The sequence below is a fragment of the Rhinopithecus roxellana genome, chromosome 4 (genome assembly GCF_007565055.1).
Source record: "Rhinopithecus roxellana isolate Shanxi Qingling chromosome 4, ASM756505v1, whole genome shotgun sequence".
NCBI classification, from domain to species: Eukaryota; Metazoa; Chordata; class Mammalia; order Primates; family Cercopithecidae; genus Rhinopithecus; species Rhinopithecus roxellana.
Genome location: NC_044552.1, coordinates 158,569,941 through 158,592,203, shown reverse-complemented (window position 1 = coordinate 158,592,203; position 22,263 = coordinate 158,569,941). Strand labels below are relative to the sequence as shown.

The 22,263-nt window shown below is 42.0% G+C and overlaps 1 protein-coding gene across 1 annotated transcript; it reads right to left on the bottom strand.

The window, feature by feature from the left end:
- Positions 1-8,211: 8,211 nt before the first annotated feature.
- On the bottom strand, positions 8,212-17,681 carry MFSD4B (major facilitator superfamily domain containing 4B). Its single transcript, XM_010371657.2, has 4 exons — positions 17,233-17,681; positions 14,210-14,378; positions 12,696-12,812; positions 8,212-11,107 (listed from the first exon to the last, which is right to left on the bottom strand). The coding sequence occupies exons 1-4, from the start codon at positions 17,281-17,283 to the stop codon at positions 9,969-9,971; spliced, it is 1,476 nt and encodes a 491-aa protein (XP_010369959.2). The 5' UTR covers positions 17,284-17,681; the 3' UTR covers positions 8,212-9,968.
- Between the last annotated feature and the right edge of the window lie 4,582 nt (positions 17,682-22,263).

Genomic DNA, 22,263 nt, shown 5'->3' with positions numbered 1-22,263 from the left:
GGAACCCAATACAACCATCACATAAATTTTGGAGCACTCACAGTCTAAACTCTGGACATATTATTGACTAAGTTCTGAGGTAGAGATGCCAAACTCATTTTTAAACATGACTGAAACTGGCATAAAAACAGATACATAGGCCAGTGCAACAGGATAGAGAGCCCAGAAATAAATCTAGACATTTACAGCCAACTCATTTTCAACAAAGGTGCCAGGAATATTCAATGGGGAAAGGACAATCTCTGAGAAAAATAGTGCTGGGAAAACTGGGCATCTATATGCAGAATAGTGAAACTAAACCCCTACCTCTCACTCTATACAAAAATCAAGTCCAGATGGATTTAAGACTAAAATATAAGACCTAAAACTATGAAACTACTGAAAGAAAACATGGGTAAACACTTCCAGACATTGGTCTGGGCAAAGACTTTTTGAGGGTAAGGGCTCAAAAGCACAGGTGACAAAAGCAAAACTTGATACATGGAATTACATCAAGCTAAAAAGCTTCTGAACAGCAAAGGAAGCAATCAACAAAGAACCCGCAGAATGGGAGGAAATGTTTGCAAACTACCCATCACAATGACTCACGCCTGTAATCCCAGCACTTTGGGAGGCCAAGGCGGGTGGATCACTTGAGGTCAGGAGTTTGAGACCAGCCTGGCCAACATGGTAAAACCCCGTCTCTACTAAAAATACAAAAATTAGCCAGGTGTGGTGGCACAAGCCTATAGTCCCAGCTACTAGGGAGGCAGAGGTTGCAGTGAGCTGAAATCGTGCCACTGCACTCCAACCTGGGTGACAGAGTGAGACCCCTTCTCAAAAACAAACAAACAAAAGCAAACAAAAAAACCCTACCCACCTGACAAGGGATTAACAATCAGAATACATACGGAGCTCAACAATTCAATAGCAAAAACACACAAGAAACCAAGTAATCTGATTTTTACATAAGATCTGAATAGACCTTTTTATTTTTTATTTTTGAGATGGAGTTTCGCTCTTGTTACCCAGGCTGGAGTGCAATGGCGTGATCTCAGCTCACTGCAACCTCTGCCTCCGGGTTCAAGCACTTCTCCTGCCTCAGCCTGCCTAGTAGCTGGGATTACAGGTGACCACCACCACACCCAGCCAATTTTTTGTGTTTTTAGTGGAGATGGGGTTTCACTGTGTTGGCCAGACTGGTCTCAAAACTCCTGACCTCAGGCGATACACCCGCCTCAGCCTCCCAAAATGCTTGGATTACAGGCATGAGCCACTATGGCTGGCTAAATAGACATTTGTCAAAAGAAAACATACTAGTGGCCAACATGTAATGAAAAATGTTCTGGATAAGCAGAAACTGATTATGAAAAAAAAAAAAAGAAAAGAAAGAAAGAAAATGCCTGACATCACTAATCATCAGTAAAATGCAATCAAAACCACGAGCTATCTCCTCACCCCAGTTACAATGGCTACAATCAAAAGAACAGAAAATAAAGAGATGCTGGCCAGAATGTGGAGAAAGTGGAATGCTCCTACACTGTTGGAGAAATGTAAATTAGTACAGTCACCACATAAAACAGTATGGAGATTCCTCAAAAAACTAAAAATAGAACTACCATATGATGCAGCAATTCCACTGCTGGGTATATATCCAAAGGAAAGGAGATTGGTGTATCAAAGAGATAGCTGCACTCCCATGTTTACTGCAGCAATATTCATAATGACCAAATATGGAATCAATCTAAGTGTCCTTCAGCAGATGAATGGATAAAGAAAATGTGGTATATACATGATGGAATATCATTGTCATAATAAAATAAAATCCTATCATCTGCAGCAACACGGATGAAACTGAAGGACACTATGTTAAGGGAGTTATTTCACTTAACAGAAAGACAAATATTGCATGTTCTCACTCAGACATGGGAGCTAAAAAATTAATCTCATGGAGGTAGTCAGTAGAATGATAATTACCAGAGTCTGGGAAGGGTAGGGGACAGAGCAGAGGGCAGCAGATTGGTTAGCGAATACATAAATACAGTTAAGACAGAAGGAATAAGTTCTAGTGTTTGATAACACAGTAGGGTGACTACAGTTAACACTAATTTATTGTATATTCCAAAACAGCAAGAGGAGATTTGGAATGTTCCCAACACAAAGAAATGATAAATATTTGAGGCGATGGATATCCCAACTACCCTGATTTGCTCATTACACATTGTATGCATGTATCAAATTATCACAGGGAACACATAATTATGCATAACTATTATGTACCAATTCAAAATCAGTGAAACTGAAACATGAATCTTCGACCAACATCACTATTGTTATCAGTATTTTATTCAAACAAGCTTTTATATGGTACAGAGCTATGTAAATAGTGAGTAGTCTATTTTTTCTGTTTGAGATGGAGTCTCGCTCATGCAGTGGTGTGATCATGGCTCACTGAAGTGTTGAACTCCTGGGCTCAAGGTATCCTCCTGCCTTGGCCTCCTAAAGCACTGAGATTACAGGTGTGAGCCACCGCACCCAGCCTAGGTGAGTAGTCTTAAATTCAGATATAGTAAACCTACAAGATCATTCCTACCCCTGTAAGTCCCCCAAATCAAAACTGATTGATGAAAACCTGTCTAGAAGGGCAAGCTCCAAAAGATCTGAGCTTTTGTTTTAGGAAGGACTTCAAACAACAGCGTTGATTATTTCCTGCATTGGACCAAACAGCAGTGGAGGGAATAGAATACAGAAGACCTCTTCCTCTCCAGTTTTCCTTTAAGAAAGTGCACAGAAGTTCAAGGATCTACAAAAGCAGCATAACTTAATCAATCTGTAAATCAGCCTAAGAAAAAACCACTGTGACTAGTAGAAAATCCAGTTTTGTGCACTGATGAAAGCAGTGGTTCTCAATCCTGGCTGCACATTACAATTACAGGGGATTGGGGAAGAGTTACTTTTTAAAATATCCATACTCAGAATCCACTCCAGACCAATCAAATTGGTATTTAAGTTAAAATGCTGGGCATCAGCCATTTTTAAACACTGCCAGGTGATTCTAACAGCACCCAGGTTTAAAAACCACTGGAGTAAAGGTTAATCACTTGGGCAGAGGACAAGAACACATTTTGCAATCACATTTTTCCCTTGGGTCCTCTTTCCTTCTTGAGCTTATGAATTCTGGAGGGTGTAGAAGCAAAATGTCACTTTCCTCTGCTTCAGTAAGACTAAGAACTTTCTATATCACTGTATTAGTGTGTTTTCACGCTGTTGATGAAGACAGACCTGAGACTAGGTAATTTACAAAAGAGGTTTATTGGACTTACAGTTCCACATGGCTGGGGAGGCTTCACAACCATGACGGAAGGCAAGGAGCAGCAATTCACATCTTATATGATGGCAGCAGGCAAAAAGAGGGCTTGTGCAGGAAAACTCGCCCTTATAATAACCATCAGATCTCTATCACAGGAACAGCACGGGAAAGACCTGCTCCCATGATTCAGGTACCTCCCACCAGGTCCCTCCAACAACACACAGGAATTGAGGATGAGATTTGGGTGGGGACACAGCCAAACTGTATCAGTCACCATCAGAAAAGAAAGAATTTGCACCCTGAGACAAAACAAAAACGATAGGGTCATCTAACCGTTTCTGATCTAAAAAACAATAAAACCTTGAATGTTTCCCATAAACCTGGACTCCCTAAGAAATTTTATCCTTGGTTTTTGCTGTACTACATTCTGAAGATGTGCCATGCCTTTGTGAATATAATAATTACGTGAGGCAGTTACTGTTTTTCCACCATGAACAGTCTAATGCAAACTCAGAAACCTTGGTGGTTTTCCATTTTTTCCTTCAAATACTTACGTTTTTTATTTGGCAAGCCAGTCACTCTCTTGCGCTCTTTGCAGGTCAACTTTTCCTTTTCTAAATGCTTCTGTCTCTGAGTGTTTCTTCAACAAGAGTAAAGATTCACAGGGTGCTTGGACACAGAACTGGATACTCTGCTCCTGGGGGCAGAGTTCACTGCAAGTGACAAGGGAAAGGGCTAAGAAATGAGAACCTGCTCTGTCAGCCCAAGGGTCTTTGGAACTGTAATCCAAGATCTAGTTTGACCATAAATATATTCTCTTGGCTGCACTGAATAAATCTCAAAAGTTGGTGTCAGACTCCGTTGTTGTAGGCTTCTTAAGCCTTCTTACCTATATTCACCTCAACTACACGGTTCCAAATAATTTCTACAAAACTCTAAATCAAAAATTGCCCCAGAGACATATACAAGCACTAGAAATGGACAAACAAAAACACACACCAAGGAGCCAAGAGTTCAGCTACTTTCCGTTTCTAAAACTGGGCAAAACCTAGTGCAGTAAGAGCGGCTGGCTCTTCTGCTGACAGAAATTTTGTCATGGCAAATTTTACTCGGAATAGAAAAACATAAGCTTGGTGAAGGCAAGGATCTCATCTGCCTTCTCCTGTTATATTCCCAGGGACCTGGTTACTGAACATGGTAAATACTCAGTAAATATGTTAGATAACTGAAATACATGGATTTGGAAAACCTTCTGGTCCACACAGATAAGAACTGTAATAGTATGTCTTGCAAACTGGGACTCCTCTTAGAGTTCACTCAAGTAGAAATCTTACCCTCTTAGGAGAAAGCTTTCTTTCTTGGTAAAAATCAAACAGTCCACAAACCTTGTCTAATATGCTCTTCCAAAAAAGTCTGCAATTTGGTGTGATTTTGTTTTTCCAGTTCTGATGCAGATGAACCAGGCCATCCATCCCAGGGCCTGCCAACTTGCATCCCATTCAGACATCCATTACCAATATTTATGAAGCCTAGCACTTCTCTGGTACAGAGCAGACAGTGGAAATTCTCTTTTCATGATAACAGCTCCTACATGCAGAGTGGTGGGAGTAGGAGGGTAGAAGTAGCCACTTTCTGGATGGGAACAATGTCATCAACCCAAAGGGAACCCCTTCATAGGCTAACCAGCAACTCCTGAGGCAAGGCCCAATAAGGGCAATGGCATCTACTCAAGTCAAACAGGTTTCCCCTGGAATTGGGACCAGAGATACACAGAGGATAGGCCAGGAATGCAGAAAACATGTGGTCCCAAGGAGGGGCAGAACTGCTGTGAGAGAGGCAGAGAGCAGCCCGTTTATAGTTCTCTGACCATACACCTTCTGGTTCCAAGGTGGTCAGAAGGATCTCTGTTTGTAAATGAATGAGCACAAAACACAGAACCATTCATTTGGCAGAAAACTGAGATCAAAGCTGTACCTGCTACTGCAAGGACAAAAAAGAAAGCTAATTAATACTTAGTCTACAGAACCTCACATGCAGTAAGCCCTCAAGCACTTGTTCAATGACTAAACAAAATTGCAAGCAGAGATAACAAAACTCTGAGGTAGTTGCCCGACATAACCTTTCTTTGAGTTCACTTATTCAGTACATGGGTGCTACTGACATGATCATAGTGGGCCTAAAGTCTGAGATAGTACTTTAAAAGTATGTGTTTCTCTATTCTCTTCCTAAACTTGCTCTCTTCTGGAAAAACTTAAGGGAAAAAGTCTAAGACAAAAAACACAAACACAACAAAATATTAAAAACAAAATTACCGTAAGATCCAGCAATTCCACTTATGGGTATATATCTCAAAAGAACTGAAAACAAGATCTCCAAGACAAAGTTGTACACACATGTTCACAGCAGCGTATTAACAACAGCCAAAATGTAGAAGCAACACAAATGTCCATTGACAGATGAAGAAACAAAATGTAGTATGTATATACAAAGGTATATCATACAGACTTAAAAAGGAAAGAAATTCTAATGCTACATGCTACAATAAGGGTGATCCTTGAAGACATTATGTTAAGTGAAAGAAGCCAGTAATGAAGGGACAAAAACTGTATGACCCCACTTACATGACGTACTCTGAGTAGTCAAATTCATAGACAGACAAAGTAGAACGGTGGTTGCCAAGGCCTGGGATGGGGGCGTAGAATGGCAGTTATTGTTTAAGGGCACAGAGTTTCAGTTTTGCAAGGTAAAAAATGTTCTGTGGATGAGTGGTAGTGATGGTTGCACAACAACGTGAATATACTCAATGCCACTGAACTGTACAATTTAAAATGTTAAAAGGTACATTTTCCATTAAGTATATTTTATCAAAATTAAATAATTTTTATTGGAAAAGTATCATATAATCTCAACAAGTTGTTCTGAGCTGACCGGGTGCAATGGCTCACACCTGTATTCCCAGCACTTTGGGAGGCCGAGGCAGGCAGATCACGGGGTCAGGAATTCGAGACCAGCCTGACCAACATGGTGAAACCCCGTGTTCACTAAAAATACAAAAACTAGCTGGGCATGGTGGTGCACCCCTGTAATCCCAGCTACTCGGGAGGCTAGGGCAGGAGAATCGCTTGAACCCAGGAGCCGGAGGTTGCAGTAAGCCAAGATCATGCCATTGCACTCCAGCCTGGGCGACAGAGCAAGACTCTGTCTAAAAAACAAAAACAAAAAAAGTTATTCTGAGCTAAAAGCCGGCCCCTGTCATCTAACTTCAAAACATTCCTCCAGGCCACCCGTTAACTAAAGCATAACCAAATGTATCAAAGGCAAACTGCAATAAATTTACAGAATCTACTAAACACATTCTGCAATTAAAAATCCAAGCAAAGGAAGACATAAGAGCAATATATAAGAACAGTCACAGGGTGGGGTATGGTGGCTCACACCTGTAATCCTAGCATTTGGGAGGCTAAGGCAGAAGGATTGCTTGAAGCCAGGAGTTTAAGACCAGCCTGGACAACGAAATGAGACCTTGTCTCTGAAAAAAAAAAGCCAGGTAAGGTGGCATGCAACTGTAGTGCCAGCTGCTCAAGAAACTGAGTAGCTGGGATTACAGGTGTGAGCCGTCATGTCCTGCTCTTAGCTCAGTTTCTAGCTCTTTTGAGAATCTCTATTTTGCAGGTACCTGTGCGTGGCAGGCACGCTCTATGGTGACCCCCAGTGAGTCACATCCCTGTTCTAGCCTCTCCCCTTGAGTTTGGGTGGAACTCGTACCTTGCTTCTAGACACTAGAATACGGCAACAGTGATGGGATGTTATTCCCATAATGACATAACGTCATACAAGACTCATTTAGAGATTCTCCTGCTTGCTTTGAAGAAACTGCCATGTTGTGAGAGGCATCTGTGAGAGGGCCACAGGACAAGAACTGTGGGAGGCTTCCCGAAGCTGAGTGGTGCCCAGCTGAGAGTCAGCAAGAAACACGGACCTCAGTCTACAAGAGTAAGGTCCTGTACAGAAGCAGCCCTGTGAGATGGTAAATGTCTGTTGTTTTAAGGTGTTCAATTTGTGGTAATGTGTTACCCAGCAATAGAACACTTGGGTATTAATTACTTAGGTATCAGCAGACACTTACCTAAGAACTGAATGCTAACTCTTAGAATTGCACTAAGTCTTTTCCTTCCAATATGGAACTTTAACAATGCCTATGATCTCGTATGACCATTCACTTTTTGGTTTGTGGAATCATAGTGAATTTTCCAGTGTGGATTTTGAGATTTTTCTGCCATGTTCTTATCATCCTTCTCTCCCTGAGCTGCATCTGCTACCCTGTAACAGTAAATGCAGAAGGTAGAATTCCTATTCTAGCAAGCCTCCTAGCTGCCAAGTAACTGCTGCTGCCTAGGTTCCAACAACCTGAGAAAAAGCAGTAAGTGAAGCAGAAGTAATTTCCAAGTTCTAACTATGGGAAAAGTACACCATAAAAACAGCAAAAGGGCCAGGCACGGTGGCTCACGCCTGCAATCTCAACACTTTGGGAGGCTGAGGTGGGCGGATCACTTGAGATCAGGAGTTTGAGATCAGCCTGGGTAACATGTGAAACCCCCTCTCTACTAAAAATACAAAAATTAGCTGGGCATGGTGGTGCACGCCTGTAATCCCAGCTACTCAGGAGGCTGAGGCAGAAGAATCACTTGAACCAGGGAGGCAGAGGTTGCAGTGAGCTCTGAGATCACACAATTGCCTCTAGCCTAGCGACAGAGTGAGAGAGACACTGTCCCCCACCCCCAATAAATAAATAAAAATAAAAAGAGCAAGAGAGTTTTTACCATTAACGTCACCGCCCTCTCCAAAGCTGTTAGGTCATGACATGAACCAAGACTGTGGCAGGCATATATGGTGAATGGGCCATGGTCAAGAAAGACGTTGTATTTTACTTAAGATAAAACAACGGCAAATTTATAGAAATTAAGTAAGAGAAAGGAAGCCTACTCCAATCAGGTAGAAATGAGAAGTTACTCAACATAAAATTGGAGGAAGTAAACAAAATTCCATCAATTCTAGTCATTTTTCAAAGGATCACCTGCACCAATTCTGCCATATACACATGAAGTACCCTTTCTGATCCTTGACTTCTAGGTCACCAAGTCACCTTCTAATTGGTTTCCCAGGTATTTCAGACTCAGGAAAGAGAAAGCCTGGATGGGTGACACAAGTATTCCATCATTGGAAAAGACTGTGCCTCACTGTAAATTACACTTGCAGCGCGGTTTACAGTAACTGTGATATGATTACCACCCAGACCTGGTGAAAAGCTAATCTTGAGCAAGGCTCAGACTTAGCCTCTGTTCCTAAGGTAGGCAAAGGACCTCGAAAGACTCCATTGACAGCCCTACTACTAATCTAGTAACACTGAAACAGCTCTTAAAATTAGAACACAGTGTCTCCAAATCTCATTTGAACAGAGAATACTAGCATATAAAAATAACTTCTTTTTAAAATGTCTGTAAAGATAGTATCATCTCCATAATTGAATGAAATAACTGTATTTCACTGAATCTAAGCCACTGATTGTAAAACACATTATTTTATATATACATATGGGAAAAAACTGTCAATTAAACTATGTCACAATGTTAAATGATTACTTTCAAGACATGTCCTGATTTCAGAGATATTAACAGTATGGGGGCAAAAAGCGCAACTTAGAGTCAATGAAATGCAGTACTAAAAAAATATATTCTTCAGGTAATTATTCAAATAAGTTATTAAACATTAAGTACTTTAAACTGACGTAATCATTTATCATTAGCACTTTCCTAAAGCTATTTATCATTTTGGTTTCACTTCTCATTTGAAATGAAGAACGCGCTGTCACTTGTACTAATTTCTAGCAGACATTTTGCACAAACTTTAAAACTTATGGATTCCCAATTTGGAAATCATCTCATTTTCATTTCTAGAATCACAGATCAGGAGGCCAGATAAACAAGGCCTATGTTAAACGACAGAGTGCAGGGCTAGGAGTCAAGGCTTGGAGCCAGGCCCCTTGGGCCCTGTTCTGTGTTCTCTTCATTGAAATGAGAAATCAAATGAGTCATTAGCATTCTTTGATCCAACCCTACAGATAAGGTAAAGCAATTAATAAAAGTCTCTCTCCATTTCTCTTTTATGAAACTATTCTCAACTTTCCTGGAAAAATATTGATACCTGATAATTTGTTAACCAATCAATTCAACTCCTACATGGTCTCATTCTGTGAGAACAATACCCACCTTCTCAAAAACAAATGCCTTCTTTGCGTGGTCTGAGGGGTGGAGACCATAAAATACTTCCTGATCAGTCACACGTGAAATACTAGCCTTATAACAAGATCCTATTGCATGTGTACGAGACCATTTGGTTACTTACGGAAGACCCTGGGAATTACAGAACATTTCAAAACTTTTTAGCATTTGCTACAATTTGGACCTAAAAATTTTAATCGCCAAAGCATGGTGAAAATCTGCTAATGCTCTGCTCTGAATGACCTCCTTAGAAGTGGCAATTATTCAAAGATGTCAGTGAGTAATCCATCTTCTCTAAGTGTTCGTCCCTTTCGTCCTGGTTTCTGGCAAGTGCTTCATATGGAACTGCCAGTATTAGCAGGAGAAGACTCAAACACCAGTGGATTGGACAGATATTGGTTCTAGATTTCAGCTGTGGGCTCCGTCGAACTACTTCCAGATGTCTCTATTATAGAATGCCTCATTGTATCATCCGTTTCAATCATTTCAAAATCCATTTCATTCCATTTTTCTGCCTCCTCCTCTTCATTCTCTTCCTCATATTCATTTAGCCCAGAGCGAGAAAGCAAAGCTTTCTGGTCCTCACTCTTTCTGTTTTCTTTTCGCTGGTGATCAAGAGGTGAAGTGGCTAATTTATATAGCACAGGAAATAAAACACCAGTGGCTATTGATGCTCCCAAAGAGGTATACAGAACTACAGGCAAATCAGGGTATTTTCCTTGAAGAATTCCAATGACTGCAGGAATAGCCATTTCTCCCAGGGCAGCACCAATTACAAAAAACGCTGCAGATTTCCCATGGATAGTCGTGTACTGCTCAATCCAAGAAATACCACTGGGAAACGTGGTTGCCATTGAAGCCCCATACACTGCAGTTGCTATCCAGAGACAAAATGGGTTCTTGTCAAAAAGCACCAGAAACAAAGATGAAGTCAGGCTGCCAATGTTGCTCAACACAATCATGGTTCCAGGCTGTAAACAGGTAGCAAAAAAGATTGCCAGTCCCCTGCAGACTGCAAATGTCCCCCAGAAGATGGAGTTCAACCCAGCGGCTTCACTTTCTTTCATGCCAGCATGGGTGGTTGCAAATGAGAAAACATAAGAGCCATATGTTACCTCGGCTCCAACATAAAAAAAGAAGAACAGAAAAAGGAGACAAAGAAGGGCGTTGTGATATTTTGCTCTTCGAGATGTCTGAGCAGATGCTGTTGTTTTTTCCTGCTTTGAGCTATTCTTGAAAAACAGACCAAACAAAATAACAGAAACTAAGAACATGTAAGTACCAATAATGGCATAAGCCCACAGTAAATTCGTATCATTAGGTACTCCAAACAGAGCTTCTGAGTCAGCCTCAGATGATCGGTTGAGTGCAGGATGATGAAAGTCAGACTCTGTGCAGTTTTCAGCAGACGCTGTCGGACCCAGTGCCAGTTTCGCTAGCAGTGGAGCCAAAAAGGCACCCAAGGCAAAACAGAAGTGTAAGGCCTGCATATGTGGGGCTCCTTTGTCCCCCCAAAGAGCCAAGATAAGGACATTACCACCTGTCAATGAAAGATGGGAAAAGCTATTTAAGTTAGACACAGTAACCTATCTTAAAAAAAAAAAAAAGTTCACTTATCAGAAAGGGGTGAGTCTATTTTACACAGCATAAGCATATAATATTCTAATTATCAAACACTGCAACTAAATCAATTCTGAGTAAGGAACTCTAACCCACTACCATCAGACAACTCTAGGCATTATAACATCACATACTCACAAATCGAATTCTACAGTCTAGTAGACTACTACCTCCTAGAGCCAAGCACATTAGCAAGAAGCTTTTTATAATAAAGTTCTAACACCAGACTGGGGAAGAAATATTTATATATTTATTAATATTTTAAATATACATTTAAAAGCCAAATTTTCTCATCAGCTAGTAGCCAGATTACCAAAGCTTTCTGTACTTGCTCTTGGGAGCCACTTGAGGAAAATTACTTACGTATGTAACAGATGCAAAATGCACATCCAGGAACCTGAATACGCCAAGATTCTGGTGTGCCCATTAGAGGAAATAAGGACACCATTTAGCATCTGAATTTATACTGTCTAAATATCTAGAAGGAGAAAGGCAAGAAGCAGCACATCTTGGGCTATCTTCTTTTTTTTAACAGATATTTTCAGATAAATATATAATTTTACCCTATAATTTCATAACTACATTAAGCCTGAAGTAAAACAAAATATTTCCCCAACAGATCATGTAACAGCAGAGCAGGGAAGGGAGGGATAGAAAGCTGGTTTTAGGGAGTAAACAAATGTCACCTATGTTATTTAGTAGGTTTTTTGTTTGTTTGTTTTGAGACCCAGGCTGGCGTGCAATGGCGCGATCAAGCAATTCTCCGGCCTCAGCCTCCCGAGCAGCTGGGATTACAGGCACACACCACCATGCCTGGCTAATTTTGTATTTTTAGTAGAGATGTGGTTTCTCCATGTTGGTCAGGCTGGTCTTGAACTCCTGACCTCAGGTGATCCGCCCGCCTCGGCCTCCCAAAGTGTTAGGATTACAGGCGTGAACTACCTGGCAGTTATTTAGTAGGTGTTAAAAGACATGACGATAGGGGAAAGAATCTACTGCAGGAGGGCAGGAACTTTGGGGACAGAAAAGAAAAAGAGCCTAGTCCACACCATGGATCTCTCTTGGCTTGGAAGTCAGGGTACATGTCAAGTTGGATTGCTGCTTCTATGCTTTCACAGCCAAATAACGGTTCCAAACTTGGTTTAACCTATTAAACCACCAATTCCTCCCATACTAGCATGATAAAGTTCTACCTAAGATGAAAGCCTATTCACCTGCACTGTAATTACCCACATAGGGGCCCTTCCCTGTTTGAGCACTGTAAATCAACTATCGCTCATGGAACAAAATTCTTTAAGTTCATTTCAGAGTTGGCTGCTCAGAAACACTCCCCTTAATTGGTAAGAAGAGCTGCTAGAAGGGTGATTCATTCTGAGTGACTCATGACCAACTTAGTAGGTATGTGTCATTTTAGGGGGCATTGCAAGTGACAGCTGAATATCATCTGCCGGACTTCTTCTAGCAGAAAGTCCCTACTCCCAGAGATGACATTGTAAGAGCTCACTCACCTGTATCCAGAACGCCAATTGAAGTGCCAAAGACACACATCATGACAGTGAGTAATACTGCTGTCTTGCAAAAAGGAACAAGATAAAGACCAACTGTGGTAGCCAACATTGAGATTCCTGAGAAGGTAGAAAGTCAGCTATAAAAAATAATATCCATGCAGTTATGGATCAAGTCAACATCATAAATGTCCAAACATGCAAAATCAGGTCAAATTTAAATTAGGTAATGAGTGGATCAGAGTTTTTGCTTCTAAAAGTGGTTATTTCATTTTAATCTTTTATAATCTTTATGGATTATGAAATATAAGTAATTATAACGCAAATACATTTCCAGCACTGCTAGTAATCAAACTGTAAATTATACCATAAGGCCAAGTTTTATACCAAAAGAGACAAGCCAAAATTAATTAAATGACTCACATTTAAGAACCTATCAGGGATTTTTAGACATGAGGAAAAAAATTAAAAGGACAAAAATAAAATGCAATTACTACAGTAGTTTGTAGTAAAATTTACTAAATAAATTAGTTTGGGAAGTAGAGAGGAAAATACAAGAAATATGTTCTTTCAACCCACTTTGGAAAAAGAGGGATTATTTATTAATTACAATAACAAATTATTATTCTTGCTTCCAAAGAATTTTATCATATTAATCTAAATTTTCTCTAAATATTCCAATTTATTCAAAAAAAGTATATGTTAAAAGCTTTGCCAGGCCAGGTGTGGTGGGTCACACCTGTAATCCCAACACTTTGGGAGGCTGATCCTTTGAGCTCAGGAGTTCCAGACCAACCTGGGCAACAAGGTGAAACCCTGGCTCTACTACAAATACAAAACCTAGCCAGGCATGGTGGCATGCACCTGTGGTCCCAGTTAACTGGGAGGCTGAGATGGGAGGATTGCTTGAGCCCAGGAGGTGGAGGTTGCAGTGAGCAGAGATCGCACCACTGCACTTCAGCCTGGGCAACAGAGGAAGAGGAAACCCTGTCTCGAAAAAAAAAAAAGAAGCTTTGCCACCTATTTCCAGGGTGAGACAGAGCACTCTGGGGTTGTCCAACGACAACATGGGGCAGCAGGGACAAAAAGATAGCCTACATCAGTCCACCCAACCTCCCCTCCCCTCTTCATTCCCAATCCAGTGTGTAGCCTGGGCAGGTTCAAGGAGCTCATTCTAATCTGCGGTGACCCCAGGAAATCTGCGCTAAACCCTGATAAGCAGAGTTTTTTGGACAATCAGTGTGTGATCCAGGAGTGGTATCTAAATTACAGTGGTTGGGAAGGCTAAGGATTGCTAACACATTCTAGAGCTAATCGAAATTTCCAGAGGGCCCCAGCACAGATTCCCTCTGTCAAGGTGAAAGCAGGTACCAGGGAAACTCAACTGCCATTGAGAACACCTAAACACTACCCATTTCAGTTGCCAACCATTCTGCATGCTAGTATTTTCACATTTTCAAGGACAACTTGTAAATTCCCCGACAGTCATAAAGAAGCTAAAATTAGCATTTACTTACCCAAAAGTAAAAAGTAATTCATGACATAAACAAGCAATCCACCAATCACAGAGCCACTCAAATATCCAAAGGCACGACCCACAAAAATGAAAGACAGGCTACTGATATTTCGGTTCACGTTTGCTGCCAAATCTTGAAGCGTGGGTCCCACGATAGCAACACTCAATCCCTAAAATTTAAAAAGACAAAAGTTTTTACTTATTAAAATAATGTCTGACTATGTGGTAGTTTCTTCCACTATAAAAAAAAAAAAAAGGGGGTGGAGGGTCTGGGATTTACAATGTGATATAGGGAATTAGACCACTGTTTTTTCAGTTTGGACTAAAATTCTCCTTTTTTTTTTTAAGTTTTGACACCTCTCAATTTAAAAAAAATTTTTTTTTTGTTGCAATCCTGTTTCCTTTCTGAACAATACCTTTAAAATACTACTCTGGATTAATAAAATGTATTAAAACTATTCTTGAAATGGTTTCGTGGCCGGGTGCGGTGCCTCAAGCCTGTAATCCCAGCACTTTGGGAGGCCGAGACGGGCGGATCACGAGGTCAGGAGATCGAGACCATCCTGGCTAACACGGTGAAACCCCGTCTCTACTAAAAAAAATACAAAAAAGCTAGCCGCGCAAGGTGGCGGGGGCCTGTAGTCCCAGCTACTCGGGAGGCTGAGGCAGGAGAATGGCGTGAACCCGGGAGGCGGAGCTTGCAGTGAGCCGAGATCCGGCCACTGCACTCCAGCCTGGGTGACAGAGCAAGACTCCATCTCAAAAAAAAAAAAAGAAATGGTTTCGTATATTTTGAAATACACTACATGCACAAATAAGAATTTGGGTGTTAAAAATTTAAATTGGTTGGGCACGGTGGCTCACGCCTGTAATCTCAGCATTTTGGGAGGCCAAGGCAGGCGGATCACGAGGTCAGGAGTTTGAGATCAGCGTGGCTAACACAGTGAAACCCCATCTCTATTAAAAATACAAAAATTAGCTGGGCATGGTGGTGGGCGCCTGTAGTCCCAGATACTTGGGAGGCTGAGGCAGGAGAATCACTTGAACATGGGAGGCAGAGGTTGCAGTGAGCCGAGACTGCAGCACTGCACTCCAGCCTGGGCGACAGAGCAAGACTCTGTCTCAAAAAAAAAAAATCATAATTAATTAAATTAAGTCAGGTGTGGTTGCTTTCACCTGTAATCCCAGCAATTTGGGAGGGAGAGGTGGTAGGATTGCTTGAGCTCAGGATTTTGAGATCAACCTAGGCAACCATCTCTACAAAAATAAAAATAAAAAAATCAGTCAGGCGTGGTGCCACATGCCTGTAGTCCCAGTTACTAGGGAGGCTGAGATGGAAGGACCGCTTAAGCCGTGAGGTCGAGACTATAGTTGAGTTCTGACTGAGCCACTGGAAAACATCAAAACATTGATCAAAACATCAAAATATGATTCCTGTTTTTTATGTGGTTAAACAGCAATACTTCTGGATGCACATGGGGTTCTTCCCCTGAACTATACATATAAAACATACAGGAGATAAACAATTTAAATGTTTCTAAATCTACACTTTTCTTCCAAGTCATCAGAATTAGTCAGTAAAGGTTGCTTAGAAAATATTACACGCCCAAATATAGAATGACTCTAATAATAAAACTTTACTCAAAGACAATGCAGTGTCAGCAAGAAGGATTACAGTTGACTTTCAGAGGAAATTCACTGGACAATTAGAGAAAAAAATGTTTCCAATCAGTCTACATTTCCAGAATAACTGATTCTAATTGCCCTGCTCTGCTCTAAATGCATGGGGTGCGCCCCCTGCTCAACCCGTAACAGTCCAAGACTAAGGACCAATGTGGGCCCAGGTGCACAGCAAGCACCTAGTACTTCGAGAGAAGCCTGAGCACAGATTCTAATCAAATTAATGTTTTCAAAGGATTTACAACAGGACCTGATAGTCAGTGACGACTCACCAAAAGTCTGAAGTGATTTCTTTCTTCACCCCTCCCCACAGCCCCCAATCAAAATACTCTAAGAAACAATTGTAGCTCAGAGTCCCTGAGATGGTAAGTGACCACAAATGACTCTTGGGAGGACTCATCCTCTCAACTCCCCCAGGATCATAATTATCAAGTGATAAGAAGGAGGTTTCCGAAAAGTGAATTGAGCGGCGGCCCAGGGGTTTGGCAAAAGGCGCTTCTAGGCTTGCCCTTTGCTCCAAGAAAAACATTTAAGAATCTCAAGGTTGGTTTTATTAATAAATAGGACTGTGGGCAGAGTAAGAGACAAATTTCTGGCTCTATCACTTAACCAGCTGTGTGATCCAGAAAGTCACTTTCCCCTCCGGGCCTATTTCCTTATCTGCAAAATTAAGCGGTTGGCTGAATTCAGTTAGACCACCAGGAAGAAATTCCAGAAAAGTGGTTTTTCTGTGTAATAATTTGGGGGTTGAGTGGGTGGGTGCGGAGAGCAGCGGCCAAAGATCTGGGCAACCCTTCTTGCAACCTTCCCATTCCAAGAAGGAGCTGTATGAAGGCTTGTTGGGCCGGGCGCGGTGGCTCACGCCTGTAATACCAGTACTTTGGGAGGCAGAGGCGGGCGGATCACTTGAGGTCAGGAGTTCGAAACCAGCCTGGCCAACATGGCGAAACCCTGTCTCTACTAAAAATACAAAAATTAGCCGGGCTTAGTGGCAGGCGCCTGTAATCCCAGCTACTCGGAAGGCTGACGCAGAAGAAGAGCTTGAACCCGGGAGGCGGAGGTTGCAGTGAGCCGAGATGTGCCACTGCACTCTAGCCTGGGCAACAGAGCAAGACTCCGTCAAAAAAAAAAAAAAAAAAAAAAGCCTTGCTGGAGCTGAAAAACGCATTCAGAAAATCTATTTTGCACTTGACAATAACCCTCCAAGATTAGAATTGTGCCCAATTTCCAGATGATGAAACTGAGGTCCAGACAGATTAGGTAACGCGCCCAAGGTCAGTTTGCAAGTGGCGAAGGCGAGACTCGAACGCCCCGGCCTGGGAGAGTTGGAGAACCGGCTCTCACCAGACCCAGGAAGGAAGCAAACAGCATCGAGGTGGTGAACCACCGCAGCATGCTCCCGGTCGCACCGCTCTGCTGGGAGACCACCACCACCTCCGGCTCCGGCTCATTATCCGCCGGGGCCTCCGCCTGCAGGAGCCGCTGCCCCGCAGCCGGGGGCCCAGCCCCACGGAGCTCCACTTCTAATTCCAGCTCGGCGGCTCCGGAGAAGTCGTCTTGCTGCCGCCGTGCTTCTCAGCGGAACCTCTGGAGCTCCGAGACGAGCAGCGGCCCCGCCCCGAGGCACGGCTGTCCCTCCCGGCGCCACCTCCCAGCGGACCGCCCCGAGCCGGGGCAGAGAAGGCGAACTTCAGAACGCAGCAGGTGTTCAGATCAACGGACGCTGGCGCTCCAGCAAGCAGGCGCATGCGTGGGTCACGTGGCGGAAATGTGGCCTCTCGCCAACTGGGATCGCCCCTCAAGCCGGAAGTTGATGTGGTTGCCTAGGAGACCGGACGGGGCCCTCTAGCCTAGGTATCGTACTTAGCTGAGCCCATAGAGGCTGGCGGACTTGCGCCCCATGGCGGAGCGAGCTGAAGCTGCAGTCTGAGACCAGAGAATCAAGAGGTAAAAATGCGCCAAACCACTATGAGGAAAATGGGCCAAGAATTGCACCGTAGCGCCTCGCGCCGGCTCCCCGGTCTCCTGGGGAGCGGAGGGAGCCTGAAGGTCTGGTCCTTATACGGCCTTCTGAAATCCCTGCGATCTGTCGATGAGTCGCTCATCTTTCACTCCACAAGTATTTGTTGAACGTCATTGTGTAAGTTATCACGTATATTATCTCAATCAACCCTCACAACACCCCAAATTCCACGTTATCCCCGTTGTACAGATAGAAAGATTAAGTCATGGAAAATAGTTAACAATTTGCCCAAGCTCAGTCATCGAATTAGTGGCCATATATAAAAGTGTAACAGTAGCTCAAGAAAGAAATCGGGATCCAAAGCTGTGGTTTCAAACACAATTCCTGAAATAATTCCATCGTTGTAAAGAAGTGGAGCGTGGCATCGATTTGAGGTATTGTTTCCTTTTGCTCTTTAACAAAGCGGACCACAGCCTCAAAATGTTATATACTTTTCTTTGTCGTCCATTGGAAATGTTCTTTTCCACCTAATTCTTCCAACTTTCATCCACTTAGCCTCCCAGACTACAAAACTTAGTCTCATCATTCTTTGCAACCCGTCTCTCCAGACTTATTCATTCAGTCGTTAAGTCTTCCCCCTACCTGCACCCCCGCTTTTTTGTTTTGTTTTGTTTTTTCCTTTTTTGAGACAGAGCCTATGTCTCTCGGGCTGGAGTGCTGTGGCGCTTTTTGGTAGAGACGAGGTTTCACCATGTTGGCCAGGCTGGTCTTGAACTCCTGACCTCAAGTGATCTGCCTGCCTTGGCCTCCCAAAGTGCTGGGATTACAAGTATGAGCCACCATGCCCCTTCAAGCATTTCTTTTTTCTTTCTTTCTTTTCTTAACTTTTTTTTTTTTTTTTTTTTTTTTTGAGACGGAGTCTCGCTCTGTCGCCCAGGCTGGAGTGCAATGGTGCGATCTTGGCTCACTGCAACTTCCGCCTCCTGAGTTCAAGAGATTCTCCTGCCGCAGCCTCCTGAGTAGCTGGGATTTACAGGCACGCACCACCATGCCCGGCTAATTTTTGTATTTAGTAGAGACGGGTTTTCACCATGTTGGTCCAGGCTGGTCTCGAACTCCTAACCTCGTGATCCGCCGGCCTCGGTCTCCCAAAGTGCTAGGATTACAGGTGTGGGCCACCGCGCCCAGCCCGCCAAGCATTTATTTTAAAGCAGGTCAGCTGGCATTCCTTCATATGAGAATGTCTTTATTTCACTTTGATTCCTGAAAATATTTTCACTGAAAATAGAGTTCTGGGCTAACAGTTATTTCCTTTCAGCACAGAAACATGGGATTTCTATTCGAGTTTTAGCTACCCATGCCACCCGACAGTTCCCAGCTGAGGTCTCCTCAGGACAAACCACAAGATAAAAAAGCCAGGAAATTCATCCCCTTGCAGGTTTCTAAGTTTTGACTCCCTACCTCAATTCTTTATTTACTTTTCAGAGTCTGCAGGCGGTTGCCATTTGTGTTTTGTCATGAGTCTTTTAGTTGTAATCAGTGAGAGAGGGGCTGAAGTAGACTAATGGCGCCAAACCAGGATGTTTTCTACCTATCTTTGGAGAATCCATGTTTAAAAAAAAAAACAAAAAACAAAAAAACAAAACAAAATAAAACAAAAAAACCTACTTTGGTGTCAGTCTTTTCTGACCTGCCTTTCAGTCTTGATGCTGGTTTAGTTTCACTAATTCCTACTTAGTTGTGCTGCTCCTAAATCTTGTCACAGGTTTCACCTCGTGTTCTTTTAGCACTTACCTTCAGTTCCTTAGTAGATTATAAACTCAATGAGATTGAAACTGTTAGTGTCATATGTCTCTCCCCTAACATTGTATTACATACTTAATAACTATTACCTAACAGAATCGATGTATTGCCTAACTGAATTGAGGTTCAGTAAAGCCATTTTAAAATTAAATATTTTAATTCACCCTGACTAAACGTAGAAAAAGACCTTCTCTAAATGGAAAGCTCTACTTTCCGATTCTTCATTCCCCACTTCACTCTTGAAAGCAGCAGGATATTTTTTCCAGTTGCCTCCAGAGGTCACCCATCACCTTCCAGGAAAAAAAAAAAAAAAAAGCATAAACTACAGCATTGCTTCATGCAGATTTCTCTTAGATCAATAGTAAGGATCACGTTTTTTCCTGAGAGGCAGTTTCAGAGAAACAAAAGTGTTTATGAGCCACATTTTCTACTGAAAATGAATATAGCTTTATTGATTCTCTTAAAAAATAAGTATTTTACAATGTATATGACTTAATTTATCTAAAAGGAAAATATCTGGATTTTAGTCACTAATGTGGTACTATCTGTGTTATTTGTGAAACAGTAACAAGGAGGCAGGTTTTAATCTTTCAACTTAACTTTTTATCTTGGGTGAGACAGAGAAATTAGATGATGTTTGGAGACTGCATATCACTGTGAGGACCTATTTAATTTTTATTTGCCCAGAAGGACCATCCTTTTTACTTATCATATGATGTCCAATTTGTGCTTACAGTGCATCATGAAGAACTAAGTGTCACCTTAACTGCTTCTTTCTGTTTACTAAACTATCATTCTTTAACTTCACTGCTAAAAACCCAGTCTATTAAAACCATCTCTCACGAAGATTTAATTTCAGTAAGACAACTTTTATGGTTTATGCTATGTACTTTGAAAAGTTAGAAATGATGTTGACATTGGTGATGTTTGATAGAATAAATTATTTATCTTATTAAAAATTAAAACTTACTGATTTTTAAGTTTCCTTTTTTAAAAGGTATAAACTTAAAATTTACTTCTCTCTCTCTCTCTCTCTCTCTCTCTCTCTCTCTCTCTCTCTCTCTCTCTCTCTCTCTTTCTTTTATTTTTTGACAGTCTTGATTAGTCACCCAGCCTGGAGTGCAGTGACATGATCATGGCTCACTGCAGCCTCGACCTCCGGGGCTCAATCAATCCTCTGTCCTCAGCCTCCCAGTAGCTGGGACTACAGGCATGTGCCTCATGCCTGGCTAATTTTTGTATTTTTTGTAGAGATGGGGTTTTGCCATGTTGCCCAGGCTGGTAGAATTTTAACTGGATTCACTGTAACATTTAGGTCTACAGCATTCTTTGACTACCAACATACGGGTATCCTGTTGCTGTAATGATCAGATAAAATCTTTGCTGACTGTCCTATTAATAACCAAGATCGGAGATTAAGAAAATAAAAACAATGCAACCAAAAGTGAGAACATGGCAACTGTAGGCGCTATGAGAACAAAAACGGACTCATGTTTTTTTAAGAGTGCTTCAGAAGTAATTAGGATCATCTGCATAAAAAAGGAAACCACTTTAGGGTTGTCAGCATCTTCTAAGCAGAATGATCTTTCTCTGTCTGTCTGTAGAGGAGGCCACTTACTCAAAGGGCCGAATACTTGGTCATGTATTTAGTCACTAGTTATTGAATACCTAAGATGTGCAAGGCATTGCTCTAACAGTGAAAAAATAGACAAAATTCCTGCCCTTGTGGATAGACAATGAAGACATACATTTGTAGCACGATGTCAGATAGTAATAAGTTCTCAAAAGAAAAATAAAGCAGGATAAACGGGATAGAAAGTGATGACAGGGGTTTATTTTAGATCAAGGTAGTGTTGGGGGAAGGCTCCTGTGAGGGCGAGTGACATGAACAGAAGCCGTGCAAGAGGAGCATTCTGGAGAGAACAGCAGGTGCAGGGATCCCATCGCAGAAATGAACTTGGTGTGTGGGAAAAATCAAAAAGCCCAGAGTGGCTGGAGCAGCATGAAGAGAGAGTTGGTAGAAAATGACACAGGAGAGCAAGTAAGGTCCCGATCATGCAAGGCCTTATGTTAAAGACTTTCTGGATGCATGTGGAAGAGTACTCTGGGGAGAAGGGCAAGTTGAAGAGCACAGAGAACAGAGATCTAATTAGGAAGCTAATTGATTAGGCTAGATTTGTGTAGGTAGTCAGAGTGGTCAGATTTGGGAAATCTACTGAAGATAAAACAAAGAAAAAGCAGCATTTGCTAATGGGCTGGGTGTATGACAGAAGGAGTACCAAGGATGACTGCAAGGATTTTGACCTGAGCAACTGGTGAGCAGTGGATCCCATGGAAAAGATTATGGAATGAGCACGGATTGTCCTGGACATGGAAGAAAATCAGGAATTCAGGTTGAACATGTTAAGATTAAGGTATTTATTAGATCATTAAATGAAGGTATCAAGTGGACAGCTGGATAGCCAGTTCAGTAGAAGGATCAGAGCAATAGATACAAACTGGGAGCCATCAGCATGTAGATGATATTTAGTACCATGAGACCAGTTGAGATCACCTAAAGTGTAAGTATAGATATTAATAGAAGAGGATCAAGGACTAAGCCCTGAAAA

What these genes read in the sequence shown, in the direction of transcription:
- MFSD4B (XM_010371657.2), bottom strand. Translation starts at nt 17,283, where the DNA reads ATGCTGCGGTGGTTCACCACCTCGATGCTGTTTGCTTCCTTCCTGGGT. An exon ending in TTGCTTCCTTCCTGGGTCTG is followed by an intron (nt 14,379 to 17,232) that starts GTGAGAGCCGGT and finishes TTTAAATTTTAG; the next exon opens with GGATTGAGTGTTGCTATCGT. An exon ending in AATTGGCGTTCTGGATACAG is followed by an intron (nt 11,108 to 12,695) that starts GTGAGTGAGCTC and finishes TTTCATTGACAG; the next exon opens with GTGGTAATGTCCTTATCTTG.